Source organism: Rhopilema esculentum, chromosome 6 (assembly GCF_057945365.1).
Source record: "Rhopilema esculentum isolate cy_ngs chromosome 6, ASM5794536v1, whole genome shotgun sequence".
Taxonomy (NCBI): Eukaryota; Metazoa; Cnidaria; class Scyphozoa; order Rhizostomeae; family Rhizostomatidae; genus Rhopilema; species Rhopilema esculentum.
In genome coordinates, this window is record NC_142820.1 from 12,658,833 (window position 1) to 12,678,265 (window position 19,433).

The window sequence follows — 19,433 nt, forward strand, 5'->3', positions numbered from 1 at the left end:
GAAACCTCTCTGAAAAATGCCTCTTTTCTGTGACATGGTGCCCCTTTTTCTGTGATATTGGGCCCCTTACTATCTGTGCCACTCCAACCTTGAATTATTACCGACGTCCCTGTCGTAAGCGGTATCTTATGAAAATGAGAATACTTCATTTCTAATAGAAGATATCAACTGACATTAACATTAACTAGTATTTGAGTTTTTGCTTAGATTAAACTTCAAATGATAGATGTAGCATTGGCCAGCAAATAATATTTTTCTCTGCTGAGCTTTGGCCCAGTTCTACGAATACTATTCGAAAAACATTTCTTGATAACAATGGCAATTCTATTTTCAGCAGATTGATAACGACCTTTGTCCATTCCAAAAGCCATTTTCTATCTTTGTTTGAAAATGCCTCTCACGCCCACCTGCGAATTTCATCTATCTCTTTGAACTATGATTAGGTGCCTGTTTTCTGCATCAATTTGTGTCAGCTTCACCCCCGTTCATCGTAAACAAGGCATCCCCCCGTTTGATTCAAAAACGACAAATTTAACCATTATTTATCAAACTCCGATCTTCGTCAGCAAGACAGAACGAACGACGTGCCGAAGTGACGCGCAAAGCAGCGAAGTCGTAAAGCACTGACATTGAATTTAACGAGACTTCAGATCTTCTTTGAAGGTATTGTGATTTCCTTTGTTTTATATGAAACATTAGTCAAACTGTTTCCTTTATTTCTTGAATGTCAATTTTTATTTGGAAGCAAGCCTAAGTTGCTAACTGATAACATTTTTTTACGCTTGTCAATCTCTTAAAATTTGCTTCGCAATTCACAGTTTCGTTGGTGTTTTAAGACAATGATAAAGTTGAAAAGTGATAACTTGCTGCTTTGAAATCAAAGTTTGATTTGAACAAACGCTGGTTCAAAATAAGCTTAAGAGTTTCCAGTTAAAGATCGATATCGAACAAATCGTCGACATAGTTTTCCGAGTATTCACCTTACTCGAAACATGTAAGAAAAACAAAACGGTATTGGGTGTTTAGTTATAACTGACGATAAAGTGAGTATCTTTCCATTATTTTACAGAAAGTTTTCTTAGAATTATCTACGTAACTTTGAAGAAGCAAGCAATCATATTTCTAGTTAAAGTGGACGAAAATCTCAGGTCTTAGAGTAAATTTGCTTAACAGATTCATCAACGCATTGTTCACCTCAAGACTTTCATTTTTACACGACGATATTTTAAATGGTATAGCATTTTCATTGACTGTAAGAAAGAAGATATTTATATCTGCAAATTGGTTATTAGCAGAAGTTAGCATAGTAATGTATCGAGTTTGTCAACAACAATATAATCGGAGATGGGAATTTGAGTTATGGGGGAAACCAAAGAAGCTTGCCATGCACTAGATTACGCAAAGCGCTTCGTTGCAATGTTGTGGAATGCTACTGCTTTTAATCGTTGCGTCGTACGAATTTTGTTTCTTTCTACCCTGAATGTCCAAGTTTTCGCGTTGATTAATATAGAACCTTTGACAAGAACCAGAAGAGACAAGAACCAGAAGAGACTGTCTTGCAGGGAATCAAACAAACACACTTTTCTTAATCAAATAAAAACCTGCTATGCAGTCAAATAAAATTTCCCTAATCAATTTGTACTTGCAATAGATGTCAAAACAGTCTAAGTCCAAAGAATAAAATTTATCAATTTCCTTAAGAGCTGCGTAACTTTTCATGGAGCGCAATGCATTCTGGAACGCCTGAATCCGACGGAAACGTCATCATTTATTCCGCAGTCTTTTAGTTGGACATCTTAAAAGAAAAGTATCTGCTGGTTTGAAACAGTCCTTTGAAAGCAAATTTCGAAGTATTTTAAAGTTGGGATTCTGAAAACCTCTCTAGACCGTAGTGTTATTATTTGGTAACAAGCAAAATTCAAAAAAAGAAATATGTAAGTCAGGCTCACATATTATGTCAAGCCGATTAAGATATTTATTGTTGGTAAGATACAATCATTTATTTTTAAAAGAATCGAGGGGCGTAAGTAATTCAAGTAACAAAGGTAGAATAACGGTGGAAAAGTGCAAGAGATAACAACATTCTGGTGCTTAATTAAGGCGAAAACAAAACAGAGCCAACCAGAGAGTAAAAAGCTTAGTGGCATGATTGGGAGTTAAGCAACTTTCAGGTCGTAACCATGATGCTTTGCATTGCGAAATTTTGCGGCCTGGGAAATTCATCTGTCACTGTTAAGAAGCCCCAAGGACCCATGATGCCTTGCGATCCTGGTGGTTAAAAATTTCAACCATGCATGGAGGCAGAGGGCTTTTTCTGATCAAGCTTGTAATGAAATGTGGCTCAATCTGAAATACTTTTATGTTCTTTCATTTAGAGTACCTCTCTGCTTACGACATGGCCTTATCTAGAGTTTCTGATACACCTATCTTTTTGGTACGGCATTTTAAAGTTCAATGCAGGTTTACTTTGTTCAAAGTTTCCTTATTTCCATATTCTTCAGTTTCTGCATACCAATGTTTCAGGTATTTGGCTCTTGCACTTCATTCACAATCCTAAAAGTGTAGCTCACTCACTAAACTGGAATACCCGAACCACGGTTAAAGATACCACATTACCCAACCAACAGTAGATATGTTATTTAAAAACTGCCAGTGATTTTTAGTAAAAAGGCACGTAAAATTTTGATAAATAAGAATCGTTCGAATGCGCAGAATAAAGAACTTTGTTATCACAGACATTTTTTTCTTGGTACTAATAATATGATCTGGAAAAGGAGCTTCACGAAAGCTGTCAGCTGAACTGGTTAGAATTCCAAAACTTAGCGTTCATCATGATCACACAAGTATGGAATTATTAGAAAAATAACTCTATGACATCATTCATTTTGCAAGTCAACCAATGAACGCTTGCTTTGGTTAAAAGTTTGATTAGAGGCAGGTCCGTAGATTGATGTGGTCTCACCTGGTAGCCAAGTAACTTAAATCGTATCTTGGTGATGGAATTCTGTTTGCAAGCATGAAACAATGATTTATTTAGCCACAATGCAATTGTTAAAAACAACAATTGAAGACCGACCATCATCCATTCAGGTACCTAGGAAGAACGGCTGGAGGCAAAAATTATGGTAGGCTTAAGCCCTAGTTTCCAACTTTAGTTTGTGTTTTGACGTCCCTGGCTTACAAGAAGCTAATAGCCCCTGTTCTGAAGACTTAGAAGCCCTGCTGGAAGGGACCTAAAATCAATCCCACTTTTTGCTTCAGAATCTTTGCTTTACAGGGACGCCGGAGCACAGTTTAGGTAAAGGGGCTGGGATCTAAACGAGCTAACTTTCATATAGAGTGGTACCACATTTGCCATCGATTGTCTGTGTTTTGCAGAAAACATGTTGGGTGCCAATAATTTTGCTTGTAAATATTTACTTGCTTATAAATAGGTAAATTTACCTCCATTTCTGCTATGTAAAATTATCTTCCTAAAAAATTGTTTTTTCTTAATGATAAGGCATAAATTTATTCACGTTTAAATTTTAAGGCGAACAGTTTTTTGGCGATTAGCCAATATGTTGTAAAATGTTGCTTTTTTCAAAGCCATTTTAAAATTAAAGTGTTGCAAAATGGCTGGCCATTAGAGTAAGGTACGACAACCAGACTTTTGCATGCCTTAGTGGTACACACTTTTGCTGTCTAATCGTAGAACACTGGGATTTATCGTAATCGTAAAATTATTTTGGGTGTTTTTTAAGAGAATAAACAAAAGTGCTTTGCATTGCGACTATGGCTTTAAGAATGGTTTCATGGCATATCAAAATGTCAAACCCGTCATCTGTTCTTCTAGCACAAGACCTTCAGATATGACTAGCAAATAATTTGAAGCTGTGAAAATAATTATTCATTAGAAGCTGTGAAAATAATTTGTCAGAAAAAAGCTTTGTATTAGGAGCAAGAAAATTTTCGATGTCTGAATTTCTGTTACAATGAAACGCCTACGAAAAGCAGGGTCTTTGAAGAAAGAGCCATCGAAATGCACGGGGAAAAATAATATAGGTTTCTATCCACTCAAAAATTGACCAAGTCAACGACATTTTTAATAGGTCATGAAGCATCCAACATTGTTTACACCACGTGGTACAAAAATATAGGTCAGTTTACTGCATGGATAATTACAAAGCGCTTGAGGGTCTGAGAATTAGATGACCAATCGGAATACTCGCTATGCTGGGTACCCTAGCTAGAAAGCTGCAAATCTCATTCAGAACAAGACTGCTACAAAGCATGCAAGAATGAAAGCAAATAAAAATGATAATTCAGTTTCTTTTCTTCTTTGATATCCCCCTACTTACTTTTAAAACCTCTTCTGCTACCTACCCAGCCTATATCTCCGCTTCAACTCTCTATCTTCTTTCTCGCTCACTAATTTTAACACATAGAGATCCTATCTCTATGTTTTAACAACAATAATTCTCGCCCCAGTCCCTCATTACTCACATCCTCATAGACAATTTTAAAACTGATTTTCCGCGTCACAATTTTAAAACTGATTTAAACTGATTTTTGGCACAGTTTAAAGCATTAGTCTCTTTTCTCAAAATATAGTTACTTAAAGCTCCAAATTCTTTGAAATACTGGTAGAAGCAAAGTCACAAATTCTCCATGTCTTCAAAATCTTGAATCGCCAAATTCTTGAATTAAAGCTCTTTGACAGCGGTGAGCAGTGGAATCGATAAGCAAGAATTCATTTGATATTTTGACGTCATCATGCAAAGTCCTATCTTTAAAAATATGGAGGGTTTATAAAGGAAAGTTATCCTCCATAAAGGAAGTGCTGTTGAATGAGACTTGTTTTCTCATCTGTAGATAAACAATTGCAATTGTAGTTAATTAAAAAGATAGCCTAGTTACTTCCCAAAAGTCAGTACACACAAGGTTTTCCCTTGCTTTCAGCAAACAGGTGAAGGGAAACAGTCACATTTGGTAAATTCACATTTCTTTTTCTTATGCGACTTTGCAGAGTGAAAAACAGTTTTTCCATCAATGAGTCATGATATAACGGCAGCGTTGGAGTCTGGAAACAAGTTGCAGATTTCTGTTCCTTACATAGTCTTTTTGTATTGTTTGAAGAAGTGGAATAAATCTGGTACAAGATGTAGGCAGTCTATACAAAGGAAGAGATTTTGTTTAGGCCTCACTATCTGAGATAAAACTTAAGTTTGAAGATCGTTTTAAGCATTCTTCAATGAACTTTTGAATCGGTATTGCGTTTGTAAAGTCATCAACCTACACAGTAGAATGTCTGCGAGCTTTGCGTCTCCTTCACCGATTTAAAGCCTCTGTATTAGGCAACCATAGCTTGGGACAATTAACTTAACTTGAATTAGACAAAAGCTGATTTGAATTTCGATCATCAATCATATCTTGATGCCTCATAGCTACATTTGCAAGACATGGACTCCTGCATAGCCTATTCGAAGGGAGATAAGCTGTGGGGCCTTTTTTATGCAAAGAGGAGGACAATAGCCTATTTTCTAGAATAACAGCAAGGGTGTGCAGACATGCAACAAAATTGCACTTTGAAATTCCTAGATTCTAGAGCCTTGAATAACCCCATTGGTTTACCGATGACATAGCAAGTTCTCTCTGATATCTCTAATAGGTGTCCTTGCATGTCGATACATACATCGCTTGACTTGCATAACTTCTTCACAGAGTTTCAAAAGTCATGCGCGAAAGAGAAAGCCGCCTGGGTCAGAGAAAGCCATCAACGTTCGTTATTCTTTACCACTTGGCCAAGTTGGTTTTAGCAACCTGCAAAATTCTGATAATCTAATAGCAAGCACCATGAATATAAATTCTTCTCATAACGAGTGTCCATGGCAAGATGGAATGCATTTCAGTTGCCATGGCCAACTGCCCACCTTTAACGATTTTAAAGAATCAGTAGACCTCAAAGTTTTAAAATCATTAATAATTAAGATGACGAAAAATTGGATATTGGGTCGAATATATGTCTTCATTAGGCGCCAGTTGAAAGGAACGATGCGCAAATCAGACTTCTTGTATTGAAAGAAAAATACAACGACAAAAGCAACAACCTTGCTGTATGTAAGTACAAATTAAAAAGGAACAAATAGATAAATGTTTGAATTCGACATAGCAAAGAATTTTAGCGCTTACGGAAAGTATTTTAGATTTTCACGCAATAAAGCACGATTTGACATGCGTACCAATATGAGGCAAAACTTTAAGGGAATTTCTTCATTGGCAATTGAAGAATATAACTATACGGCCTGAGCGAAAGTTGGACGACATGATTTTAAGTAGTTAATATTAGCTTTAAGTAGTTTTTACAATTAAGCACTGTAAAACGATAACTTATGCAATAATGCAATTCATTGTTACAGTAAACAGAAAAGGGGTACTGGTAAGAATTTATAAATGAGCTACTTGAATTTCTATGCAACCATTATCTATCTATAACAAAATTATAGAACATAAGCAGAACACGTGATTGTTTGATGCAGCAACTGTAGTGTGATTCGCAGCATCGCTTGCAATTATGCTCGAGAGTGTCGTCGACTTTAAGGGGAGAAAGAATGGCATACTATTGTTAAGCGATCAATTTTGCCAGAAAAATTTATTTGTTATCAAGCACTAAAGTAAATTTATGCTGATAATATCAAATTTCGAGCAGCGAAGGTCTATTTCACTTCATCCTTATCAATCTGAAACCAATGAACTTAGTTCTAGGTGGGCAGGGAGAAATCAAAATGCAGCTTAAGAACTTTCAGCTTCAAAGTTTTCGCAAGAAAATAAGCATAATTAAAGCTTTTTTCAAAAGAAATTAATTTTTAAAGGCACGACGGGTGGCTGTAATATTTCGGCATACACATTTAAATTATCAAAACTTATTGAAGTACGACATCGGCAAATGACGGGCTGTGATTGGCTAAAACCGGTGCAAAATAAAGATGGTCACCTGCAAGTATCACTGCCTAATATGAGAAGAAAGTAAAATTTTAATGGCGATGGACATAATGCACTTTTAACACACATCTACTCCTATTTCAGTTGAAAAAACACCGAAGAATTAAGAAAAAGACCAAACAAGCTTCTGAATTTAAAGAGGTTCAGTCGTATTGAGGCAAATGAGTGAAACAAAGCGTAGAAAGAACCCATCCGGTTCTCATGCCAGTCTTGGTGGCAGGTCCTTGAGAGACGAAATGGAGATGCACAGCCGCTCAAGACCATCATCAGGTAATTATTTAAAAGCTAAACTACAAGCTTTCAAAAGTCCCAAGAAAACTGACGTGCTGTTAAATTCGAATTGAAACCCCTAGGGTTGTTATTCAAAGTTAGATTCCATCCAATGTTTTAGGCCCAAAAGTTGAGCCTTTGTTGTGAAGAGAATTATTTTCTATTTTAGTCTTCTTTCTGGTAGTTCTTGGAATGCTTCCCTAATTTTCAGTAACTTTCTTTTCTTTCAATAATAAATTATAATTTCCCATTGGATAACTCCTTGTATTTTGTTTGGAAGGTGCTGCCTGGTCAGATGATGGCCCAGGACAAGATGATGTTGATTTCAATCCCAGAGCCCCTGCTGCTGTAGACATGCCCTCTGCTATGGAGGCAGAGCCTTACAGCATGCAGGCCAATGTGACTCGTGATGTGCGAGCTGATGCCCCCAACAATCAACCTGTTGACTGCTTTACAAGATTTAAACGAGTAATCCGAGGTGACCTTTTAGAATAACTTGTCATATTTTACTTCTTTTTTGTTTTGCATCTGGTAAAATATTTATGATAAGATATATCATTAGGCTTGATAAATGCTGGGTATTTGTTTTGAGCTTGGTTACCATTAATTTCTATTAGAACATAAGCATTTTGCTATGTGAAGTTTACCAAGTTGTCCTGTTAGCTATAAAATTGTTGATCAACTGTTCTTTAAGAGTTATGATAATTTCCAATCTAATTGAAGTATTGAAGTTTAGTTTACTTTGATTAGAAGAGGCAATATAATATTTGTGGGTAAACCCTTGTAAACTTGTAAGGAAACCCATAAATTAAAATGTTTAAAACTTGTTGTTTAAAACTGATACACAATTAACCACCAAGAGCAAGAATAACTAACTTGGTTAAAATAGAAAATCAAAGCTAGTTTAAATTTTTGAATGATTGACTAAATAGGACTTCAATAAAAGCTTAACAAATATCTTGGAGAATGAAATTTAAACAAAATTTTTAAACAGGATCAGTACTGGATTGGAAAAACCCAAGTGCTTATGTTGGTTGGCACCATAAGCACAAAATATGTTGCTTTAGGACATGATGGTTTTAGCTGGAAGTTACTTGAGGGACTTGGAAGTTTCTAGTTTCTAGTTTCAGGCACCCTGAAAAGTTTTTTATGCAGATAGTATTTTTAGGGTTACAACAAAACACATTTGATAGATCACAAATCAACATTGCTGTTTTCTTTACATATATTTACTTTGTGGGTTCCAACTGCATCATTATATTTTGATACAGACCCCTTTGTGTAACAATATTTTTCATTTATAATCTTGAGCCATTCTTGAGAAATCAAAGCTGGCATGTATAATAAGCATCATGTTTAAGCAGGTGATATAAGCTGACACAAGCTTCTGCAGCCTGCATACTGCTGGATGTCCTGGCTGTTCTATTCTTCTCCAGTAGCTAGATTTTATTCCAGTCATGAGCTGGTTTGAATCAGATCTTATCAAAAAGTCATGGATAAAACATTTTAATAATTGATAGAGTTTGACCAAATATTTCAAAACTTTCAAATATTACAAGTCAATTTCAAAGCATTCTTCCCAAAACAAAATTAAAAGAAATCACCACTGTTGAGCTAAGGTCTTTTATTGAATTGCTAACAAAATTAAGCCCAGTTCTAAAAAACATTTGCTTTCTTAATACCTTACTTAAAGAGTAAGGAAACAGTAAATTCCTGAATACACATGGTGCAGGTTCCATGATTCTTTGCATGTTATAATTTCATCTTAGGACAGCTGTGTAAGTGGAAATTGTGAAGAAAGAGCTATTTGTCAAGATAATTTTTTACTGGTGTAAATAGCAGGACATGAAGTGTTTTGCATTGTGAATTTGAATGCAAGCAATTAATAATCTACTACTGATAAGGTGTTGAGAGTTTTAGCTAATTAATCTACTATTGTGATGAAAAATGTAATGAATTTTACTTTATTGTGATTTAAATCGTATTCAAGGCTGTTAGAAGCAGTGGCAGGGGGGGGGGTCTGGAGGCCCCATTGACTATCAAAATGTGCTATATTTCCTTCAGAACAGTGTACTGAATAGGGAGCAATAAAAAATGCAGTCAGTTATTTACCAGCAAAACAGGCAAACAATTAAGAATTTCATACCAAGACACTAATATTTACTGTTCTACATTATGCTGTACCCTTCGTAGACTAAATTATTTAAAAAATTCTATGTAAAGGGCTATGGAGAACACGCCACACTGAGGACACAGACACAGATAAGGAGATGTATGTGAAGACCACTCTGAGGGAGCTTGGGATCTACCTTGTCTTCATGTGTGTCCTCTGCATTTGTAAGTTCTTTTCTTATTTCCTGACATTTTCCGTCAATTTATATTTAAATGTAATTATGTATAAAACCAATGTAAGAATTAAAGTCATTCACAATGCCATCTATGAAGATTTCAAAAGATTATCTTGCCAAACTTTTTATACTCACTCATAGTGTTAAATGTGATTTTCTTAGAAGTCTAGCTGAAAATAATGGAAATAGCCATATTATATGAGTAACTGAAGATCAGTTCATTAAAGTGATCCCCAGATGGCATCATTTGTTTTACATCTTTTATCATCTTGTTATTGATTCTGATTTTTATTTATTTTTAGTGACATTTGGTATGACTAGCTCAACCATGTATTATTTCACAAAAGTCATGCAAGGTTTGTATATTTCAAACTCTAACCTAATTATTTTAATTAGCTTTAATTACTTTTTTGGATTGTTTTTTACAGTGCTTTATTTTACCTTCCTTATATTTTTTAATATTTTTATAATGCTGGAAATGTTAAAACACTGATTTATTATTTTGACATAACCCTTTTATTCTAGACTTGTTTGTCAGTGAGCCTGGTTTTAATGACTTTAAAAAGATGAGTGATTTCTGGAGTGTAAGTATTATCTAACTCTTGAATCCATCTTTAGTTTTACAGGGAGTTATTTCAATTTTTATTAAATAGGCAATTAAAATGCTCAAGAAAACTAATTAAGCTTGTGATTGATAACCAGAGGGAGTAGGAAACAGCTACTCTTTTTGCTAGTAATTAATTTGATGTAATTAATCATTTTAATTAAGCAGGTAATTGATTTATAATTCAAAGCTTATTTCCAAATAGCTGTGCTATTTCACCAGAGAACAAGCTATCAGATAGGAATGACTCTATTTTGAGTTGTAATAATAGTTTATGTAATAGTTTTTGTCCACATGGGAAAAAGTTTTATCTTTAGCAGCTTATCACCAAAAAAGTAAGCTAGAAAAATCTTGAAAAGAATTTGTTTAATTGTATAAAGCCACATCCCTGTAAAATGTTGTGCTAGGCGAACAGTTACTGACAAAAATTCTTATCATGATAAACTTCTTCATAATGAGTTTATTCCTTAAGTACTAACAAAGTATTTTATCAAGAAGAAAATCGTTTTAATCATTTTTAATAAAGAAAACCCCTGCTAAAATAAAAGGGGAAACAAGCAGGAAGTTTTAAAGACCAAGAAACTGAGAGAAAGCAAGCCATTCTTAGAATAAAACTGAACTGAACTGAACTGAACTTAGAGACTGATAGGTTTTATGGAGTAGACAGGTCTGAACAGCTACTTTAATTAAAGGTCCTTTTACATGCTCTTGCTTTTCATCAGATATTCAACTTTAAGCTCCCTATCAAGCAAAAACAGAACAAACCCCCTCTTTTAAGCCCCCCATCTAGAACTGGAAAAATAAATAACCTCTCCCCCCAGTTAATGGAGCTTATACAGTAACCAAATTTTTTCTTCATTGATATAAATATTTATGCAAGATTTTCCTTTTTTAGTATGCAGAAGGCAAGCTTCTCGATGGACTGTTTTGGGAAAAGTACTACAATGGCCAAAATGTATCTAAAGACCACCAGGGTTTTATCTATTTTGAAAACAAAGTGCTTGGACTACCCAGAATAAGACAAGTTCGAGTTAGGAATGATTCTTGTGTGTAAGTAGAATTATTTTATGTGTAATTATGTGATTGAGGTGGATGGATTTACAACTGTCCCCAAATATGGGCAAAATTTACTTAAAAAGAATATGATGTTGGTGAATCAAGTAGATACACAGTTTTAGGATCAAAAAAGTGGTGAATGTTTTGTAGAAGCTGAGAATGAAGTAAAAATGAAATAAAATAATAAGAACAAAAATTAATTAACAATACCTATTTCTGGCATGTTCTGTTAGCATAAGGTATTTTCATTTAAAGTATTTGTGCAAAGGTAAGAGGGGGAATCAAAAAATATGCCTTGATGTGGCATTTTCTTATCTTTTGTTAGCTGCAAAAAGATGCTTAATCTGCTCATGTAATGGTTTTTTACTCCACTGGGCAGATTCAATTCGAGTGATATACTGAACTCATTTTGGATGATACGCTTGATGTATACTTGGAGCTTTTACTCATTTGAAAACCTATAGTCAGTTGGGGGTCCACATAAATCTTTGCCATGCCATAGCTTTGCCTGTAGATAGTAACATCCTCTTTTCTCTTTATTATACACTACAAACCTAATTTCTTATTGTAGCCTGTTTGTAAGAGGTTTCTAATCCTATTACTTAGAAATCTTCTTTGCTGAAATGAAGAAAGTAACGACTAAGGATTTACTGATAGATTTTCATCTATTTAGTGTGCACTCTGACTTTAAGAAAGAAATCAAGGAATGCTATGCCCCTTATGCAACTAACATTGAAGACACAAGGAGCTTTGGAAAAATGAATGGTTCAGCGTAAGTATTTTTCTTAGTCTTGTCAACTATAGTACTGCAATTTGCCAAAACTGTCTTGCTAATAGTAGTATAATTATGTCTTTGTTGTAAAATGCATTTTTTGACAGAATCTGTTATTTTTCAATTATTTGATAATTCAGTAAACCTGTAGTTGTCCTATGTGCTCTCAGAACTCTTATAAACTAAGAATGGTCATATTAAATTTATTGAAACTTGTCTTGGTTGTGACACTTCTTGAAATTATGTGTCCTTTCAACTTTTCATGACAATTCCTGATTCAGTTCTTGTGATTTTTCTTGTAATTGACCACATTTTCATCCAATTTTGCTGCTTATTTTTGCACAGCTGGACTTATAAATCTGAAAAGGAACTGGAAGGAAGAGGAACCTGGGGCCAACTTACAAGTTACAGTGGTGGTGGATTTACTCAGCTTTTGAAAAAGACCAAAGCAGAATCTAAAGCACTTATCGATGATCTTAAGGTAATATTAGGGTCCATTATTTCTTTCTTTGTAGCAACCTTAGTAATAGTAAAATCTAAATAGATGAACCAGAGACAACTGCTGCCTACAACATATTCATGAGTTTCTTTGATCAGGTGCCATGTTATCTTCAAAGTCTTTTTGATGGACTAGAAGCTATACCAAAAAAAGGATACTTTCTGACAATGGGAATGTGCAATCCAAAAATAATTTCAGTTTCACAAATTATGTGAAGCAATTTATCTTTATGTAAAGTAGAAACTCCAGTCCAGTCTTTTTAAGTTTTTTTGCTTTATACATTTCCAAATACTTTATGTTCTGTTTGTGTAACTGAATATTTTGGAAAAAAATCATAAGATTTGCTAGGCAGCTGTAAGAGTCTGATCATTGAACTTTTAGAAAAACCTATGGACTGATCGTGGAACAAGGGCAGTTTTCATCGATTTCACAGTATACAATGCAAACATCAATCTGTTCTGTGTAGTCACGTGAGTTCTTTCATGAATTTTTAAAACTATTTTAAAGAGAAAAACACGCAATATAACTTGCAATAGTTCGTGTAGATTTGCTAGATTATGCTACTTGTATAATACAAATGGGACAACAAGGGCCAATTACAGGTTTCCTGGCAACAACACAAAAAGAGTCACATCCACTTCATTCAAGCAATCAAATTACATCACATGCTTTACAATTTGTTTGCATTAGGCCAAACAGTTTTTTTCTGATAGCATTGCAATCTTACAAACTGCCAACTCCATGGATAGAATTTGATGTTAAATCAGGGAAACAGGGTTTTCATTAATGTCATTAAGATTCACATTTAAAAGAAGTTGTATCAAAACTTTCTTGAAGATGTATCTTTGAAGTGTATATAATTGTTCAAGGTTTAGACATTTTGAAACTTTTTTTTTAGATACCTCTAAATATACTTATACATATTTATTTTGCAGAATACTTTTTAATCTTAAAATTGTTTTAACGTTTTTTTCTGATTTCGTGTCATCCAATATCGCCTTGTTTCTTAAGGTTGGTCCTTGAGTTCCCAGCTACCGGAGGCTGTATTCCTCATCCGATGTTCCGAACCCTTAAACTCATTCGGTATGTCACTCCAATGGACTACTTTGTCATGGCATGCGAGGCAATATTCGTCCTCTTTCTTGTTTATTACTCCATCGAGGAATTCATTGAAATAAAGAAGCACAAACTGGCATATTTCAAGGCTTTCTGGAACGTCCTTGATGTCGTCGTGATCTTGCTTGGTGTTGTCTGCATCGTTTTCAACCTGTACCGGACATTGTCAGTGAACCGGCTGATCAAATCTCTGCTTACGAATCCGGATGGATTTGCAAACTTTGCAGTGCTTGGGTTCTGGCAAAATCAATACGACAATTTGGTTGCTGTTGCAGTTTTCATTTGCTGGATCAAGGTGTGTTTCTTTGTCTCAAAGTTTTCCTATATGTTTTTCATGAGCACGTCGAAGCAAAGGGTGACGTATAACTACCTACTGATCCTCGTAAGAGAGCAATGGCCAATTCCTGTCCCTTTCTAGAACCCACACGAAATGTCTGCTTTCTGGAAATTTTAAGACGACCAAAATAGCTAGATCATGCATAAATCTCCCATAGAACTTTTTTATTTCACTTTTTCCATTTTTTTAAAGTTTTACCCTTCGAGCTTCTATCAAGAATAATTTTAACATTGCAAGTTTTACACTTCAAGCTTCCATATAATTGTGATGCCGTTTTTCTTATAACCCGTTTTGGTATTACCGCAGAACTATGAAATTCTACAAACCTTTTATTCTGTATTGCATTGCAGGTTTTCAAGTATATCAGCTTCAACAAGACCATGACTCAACTCTCCTCCACTCTTGGAAAGGTATGTCCTTCATCTTCAGGTTGTTTACACCCAGTCTCAATGTATTTTTTATTTCTAGTTGAATCGGCATTTTGTGTTGATAATGATTCACATCATTTATGACAAAACCTTAATCTGTATAATTTTACTCTGCACAGTGTGCTAAAGACATTGCTGGCTTCGCAGTTATGTTCTTCATCATCTTTTTGGCGTATGCGCAATGGGGATATCTCATCTTTGGAACTCAAGTCAAAGATTTCAGCACATTCCACTACAGCATGTATGTATCTGATCTTTGAAGCACACATTGCCAAATTTACATTTTTGCTATGTGCGGGTTTTTGAACAAAGTAGTTTCTCCTTCGGTTACCACTAAACGAAAACTTTAACAATCTTCTTAGAAAGCAAGAAAGCATGACATGCATTGAGTTGGCGCGTTTCTTATTTTCTTCAATTTTGCCATTGAACCAACACCTTTGCTTGATATCGCTAGACAGCTCCTTGCAAAATTTTTGATATTTTTTCATTTTCATTCTAGCTACACCCTGTTCCGTATTATCCTTGGTGACTTCAACTTCAAGGAAATTGAAAATGCAAACAGAATTTTGGGTCCAATCTTCTTCATCACATACGTCTTCTTTGTGTTCTTCGTCCTCATCAACATGTTCTTGGCCATTATTAATGACACTTACGCTGAAGTCAAATCCGATCTGGCTCAACAGAAGAGTGAATTCGAAATCACCGATTACTTCAAGAGAGTGAGTGAAATTTTACATGTTGTTTGTAGTGCTATCAAAGTCAACACTAAAGATTAAGATGTATGATTTTCAAATGTGCTGGATGATTTTCATAAGCTGAAGACATCGGCTGAAGGCACATATCTTGAGTTAAATAAAGCTACTTACATCCCACTTGTGGTTTTTGACTCTTCTTCTCGTGTAGTTGTTTATAAAGATTTTAAAACACACATTACCAATTTTTTTCTTTAGGGATATGAAAAGATGATGAACAAAATCTCCTTCAAACGGGAAAAGATTGTTGACATTCAAAAGGCAATTCAAACAGCTGACACAAACCGAGACAACAAACTTGACTTCGAGGAATGGAGACAAGAACTCAAAATGTAAGGATCCTAAATGCTTGACAGATTCGTTAATTGAAAATGAAATTCGGGGATTTGCAGGAAAATAATTTTTGTTGCAATGACCTTAAAGCTACAGTTTATTTATTCAGCAGAGATTATCAGATAAAGAATTTTCCAAAGCTGAAACTTTTGTAAAGAGTTTCGTGCTTCTCTAAGGTCCTATCACAGAATATATTATTGGTTTTTCATTCTAATGCTGTCCGTGAATATGCTACGGGTCTGATTAAATACTTCTTTGCTTTTCTTACGAAGATGTTATTTTCTAGGCGTGGTCATGCTGATGCAGAAATTGAGGCAGTCTTTGCAAAATATGATTTGGATGGCGATCGTGTTCTCAACGAGGAAGAGCAAAGGAAAATGCACGAAGATCTTGAAGGCCAAAAGGTAGCCAAAATGTATTCTTCATACAAACCTTTTGCGTTGAGTTTTTCTGTAGAAAACATGTTTCAAAAGTTATGTTATATCATGTTGAGATTGTTCTCTTATGTTTTATTATATTAAACTTCGTTTCTCTGTTTATCTGGTTTATCAACATTAATTAGTGTTAGTTGAAATATTTAATTAATTAATCAATCGAGTATCTAATGACACGAGTAATTAGTTGAAAGGTGATTAATTGACACATGTTTTCAACGCCAGGCCGAGCTGAACGAAGAAATGGAAGAGGTTGAGCGTGCTAAGGATGCTGATATGCCACTGCGAGCCACACGAAGTCGCGTCAGCATGAGGGACAGTGATGACGACGAAGATGATGACATTGACATGGAGGGTCGAAGAGGAGGACATACTGGCGGCGGAGGAGTCTCCTTCGAAGAATTCACAGTGTAAGCACAATTCAAGTTTGACTCTCTCCACATCACATACTTATTTTTCGCCAAGTTTAGAGAGTACTGCTATTTTTTGATAGTATGGGCTTGCATGATACTATCATAATTATTTTTAATCTATTTTCTTATTGCTGCAAGCGTGCATTTGCTTTCTAATGACTTGTTTTCTTATACTGGGGCCAATGTAGATCCTTCGATGTTAATCATTAAATTTTCACATTGTGTTTTTTTGATAGGCTTTCTTTGTAGTTTTAACGGGAATTTTTTTTAATCTTGGGTTATGATCTGTTCACAGCCTGAGTCGCCGAGTTGATCGAATGGAGCACAGTATCGGGAGTATTGTATCAAAGATTGATGCCGTTCTGGTAAAACTTGAAGCAATGGAAAAGGCAAAACTCAAAAGACGCGAGACCATGGCAAAATTACTTGATAGCATTGCAGAGGTATCACATATCGATTCTTCTGTAGAGATGACCTTTCACCGATATCTTTTGTTTATTGTTAAAAGGGAGGGATTGAATGTTTAAGGTCCTTGAAAACTTAACTTCAATTCTTTCTGAACACATAGCGTAGTTTGTAGCATTGAAAAAACTGCCTAGTGTTCATCTTCATGTTACCTCCGCCCCCCCCCCTCCCCCCATCTTCATCATTGAAGAGAAAAAATACAAAATTTTTGTTCACAGCTCAATTATAAATTTTGTGTTTAATTCCAGGATGACAGACGCGATGATGACTCTCGCCGGGAACATATGGAAAAACTTGTACGTGAAGAACTTGAACGTTGGGATAGTGATGCATCATTGAGGGACGGGGGTGCTCGTCCAACAAGTGCCTCCTCCCGTGGCTCAGTTGCATCTGCTAAAAAAAGACCTCCAAAGTCTCCTGGCAGTAGAATAAGCCCCCGAGGCAGTGAAACATCAGTGAGAATTAACACGGTCAGTCATATTCAATATTTCAACTTTAAAATACTAAATAAACAAGTGTGTTTTCAGTTTTTGTTTGATATCTATTTTATTTGGTGAGATTAATGAACCTCAAATAGCATCCCTTGAGCAGATCTATTGCGTTAAGTTTTGGAAGTAATTGAAACTGTGAAAGGAATTCATCAATGAGAATGTTTGAATTCACCGATTGGTGTATTTTAATTGCAGCTGCTGCGACCCGAGTGTCGTTATAGTCGATCAAATATGTTTTCACCTGGTCGTTCTAACACCTTACATTCTGGTATGGAGTCATCTACGTACAGCTAAGAGGTTTTCGGTATCAGAATCAAGCCCTTTTATGAAAATCAAGACCATGAAAAATGCCCCCCCCCCCCAGCTCCATTTTGATGTCCCTAATGATAGAATTCATAGACCTCGTCTTTCAGTGGGGTTGGGAAGGGGTAAATGTTCTTTTCATGCATGCTATTCGACACGTGTTTTGGCGTTTGTCTCAAAATTTCTAGCCAGTATCATATGTAGATATTCTAGTATGCGAAATATGTTATTTAATGTGTGTGCAGTCATTGACGTCACATAAATACAAGAAATGATGACTGTATATAAAAAGGAAAAAATATAAAAGGTGGCTAAAATATCTTAATTTTGCTTGTAGGAAGACGACGGAGTTCCGAAGGTCTTCAATGAGCACAGCAAAATTTGATGATTGATGTGAAGGTGCAAGGACTTTATTAAAAAGAGTATAATATTATTGCACAAAAAGTTTGCGCACCAAACAAAGCAACAGGATTGCAGTGAGGTAATAGGCTTGGTGCACTTTGTTCTTTTTTTTCGTTTGAGAGAAAAGCCTGTTGTATATAATATTCTAATTGTTATGAGGTTAAGTAGTTGTGGGAAGTATATTATTAATAGTTAAGCTTTTATCGCTATCAGATAGATTTAACTGGGACTAAGTGAACTTCGGGTGACAAATTGAAATTGTTCGTTAAAAAACTGGTGTTTATTGACTTTCTCAGAAATGAAAGCCTTTGAAGAAATGTGCCAGCTCCTACCTTCAGACCCAATTTGTGAATAAGGATTTTCTTGTGTTTCTGAAAACAAGGACTTGTCCAAGTTGGTTATTTTCATCTGAAACTATGAAACTAGAAACAAGAAAAATAATCCTTGATATACTTATGTTCAAGGTTAGATAACTTTATTTTGTCACACTTTTCACTGTAGTACCAGTTTATCATTATATATTATATTTCACCTTGCCAAATGTTGTTAAATAATTTATGAGATGGTATCTCCGTTTTAGCATTTCTCCCCCCTTCGTCAAATTTCCAGAATTTTTAATTCTACATTTATGTCTTTGAAAAGAACAGTTTTACAACTATTCAATTTGGTTCTGTTTTTATTTATTTTCCCGGCTTTCTCCCTTAAATAGATAGTGACCAGTTTCGCCTGATTAAACTGCCCAAGTCAAAAACCTAATTTCCAAGATATAAAATATGATGACGTTATTTAGGTGCAACCCTTGGCAGTTTCTTCAAGAATGGTCATTTTAGTTCAGCTTGGAGTGTTACTGACAAACTTCCATTTCGAAGGGATATGTTGAATATTTTCAAACCTTTTTCTCTAGTATCAAAGCCCTTACTTACAGTAACAGAACTTTCAAGAGAATGTTTGTACAATTAGAACAATCAAAATTTGCTCCGCAATGCAGACAAAATTATAATGCTGGTGAAGTTTTTTCATATTAAACCTTCAGTTCTGTCGAACAAAACAAACTGCTGAGTTTGGGCTTTGATGCTATAGGCTTCTTTGTTTTAAAAACTTTTTCTTTTTCCTGTACCGTTTCGTTTTGTTGTTCAAGATTTCAAAGCACTTGGAAACTGCTCTTCAATGAAAAATATAATAAAACGGCCACGATGTTTCTTTTCTTGTTTTATCTTTTTAAAGATGCAGCAATTGATACCAGTTATGGAGCACTACCTGTGTGCTGGCACTTATTTCTGAGTCATTTGTAGCTTTCTTTTACATCGTATTCTATTTTACTAATGTTCATTTAGGCTCTACTTCTCGGTGACAAACGCCTATAATATGCCCTCTTCGCAAGGACCTGGTGTTCTTTTATGTTGGGCTGCCGTATCAGTAATATTACTGA

General features: G+C 35.2%; 1 protein-coding gene across 3 annotated transcripts; it reads left to right on the top strand.

Annotated features, from left to right (window-relative positions):
- The first annotated feature begins 527 nt into the window (after positions 1-527).
- Positions 528-19,193, top strand: LOC135685982 (polycystin-2-like protein 1). 3 transcript variants are annotated; one of them, XM_065202108.1, is made up of 20 exons: positions 528-663; positions 7,066-7,251; positions 7,532-7,729; positions 9,475-9,588; positions 9,902-9,955; positions 10,125-10,183; positions 11,099-11,253; positions 11,933-12,031; positions 12,377-12,512; positions 12,912-13,000; positions 13,542-13,941; positions 14,334-14,393; positions 14,531-14,652; positions 14,911-15,130; positions 15,362-15,495; positions 15,783-15,900; positions 16,156-16,340; positions 16,639-16,786; positions 17,057-17,278; positions 17,940-19,193. In XM_065202108.1, the coding sequence occupies exons 2-20, from the start codon at positions 7,143-7,145 to the stop codon at positions 17,985-17,987; spliced, it is 2,670 nt and encodes an 889-aa protein (XP_065058180.1). In that variant the 5' UTR covers positions 528-663; positions 7,066-7,142; the 3' UTR covers positions 17,988-19,193. The 3 variants fall into 3 exon arrangements, with proteins under 3 accessions (XP_065058180.1, XP_065058181.1, XP_065058182.1); XM_065202109.1 differs by lacking the exon at positions 528-663 and adding an exon at positions 5,956-6,099; XM_065202110.2 differs by lacking the exon at positions 528-663 and adding an exon at positions 6,077-6,095.
- The last annotated feature ends 240 nt before the right edge of the window (positions 19,194-19,433 follow it).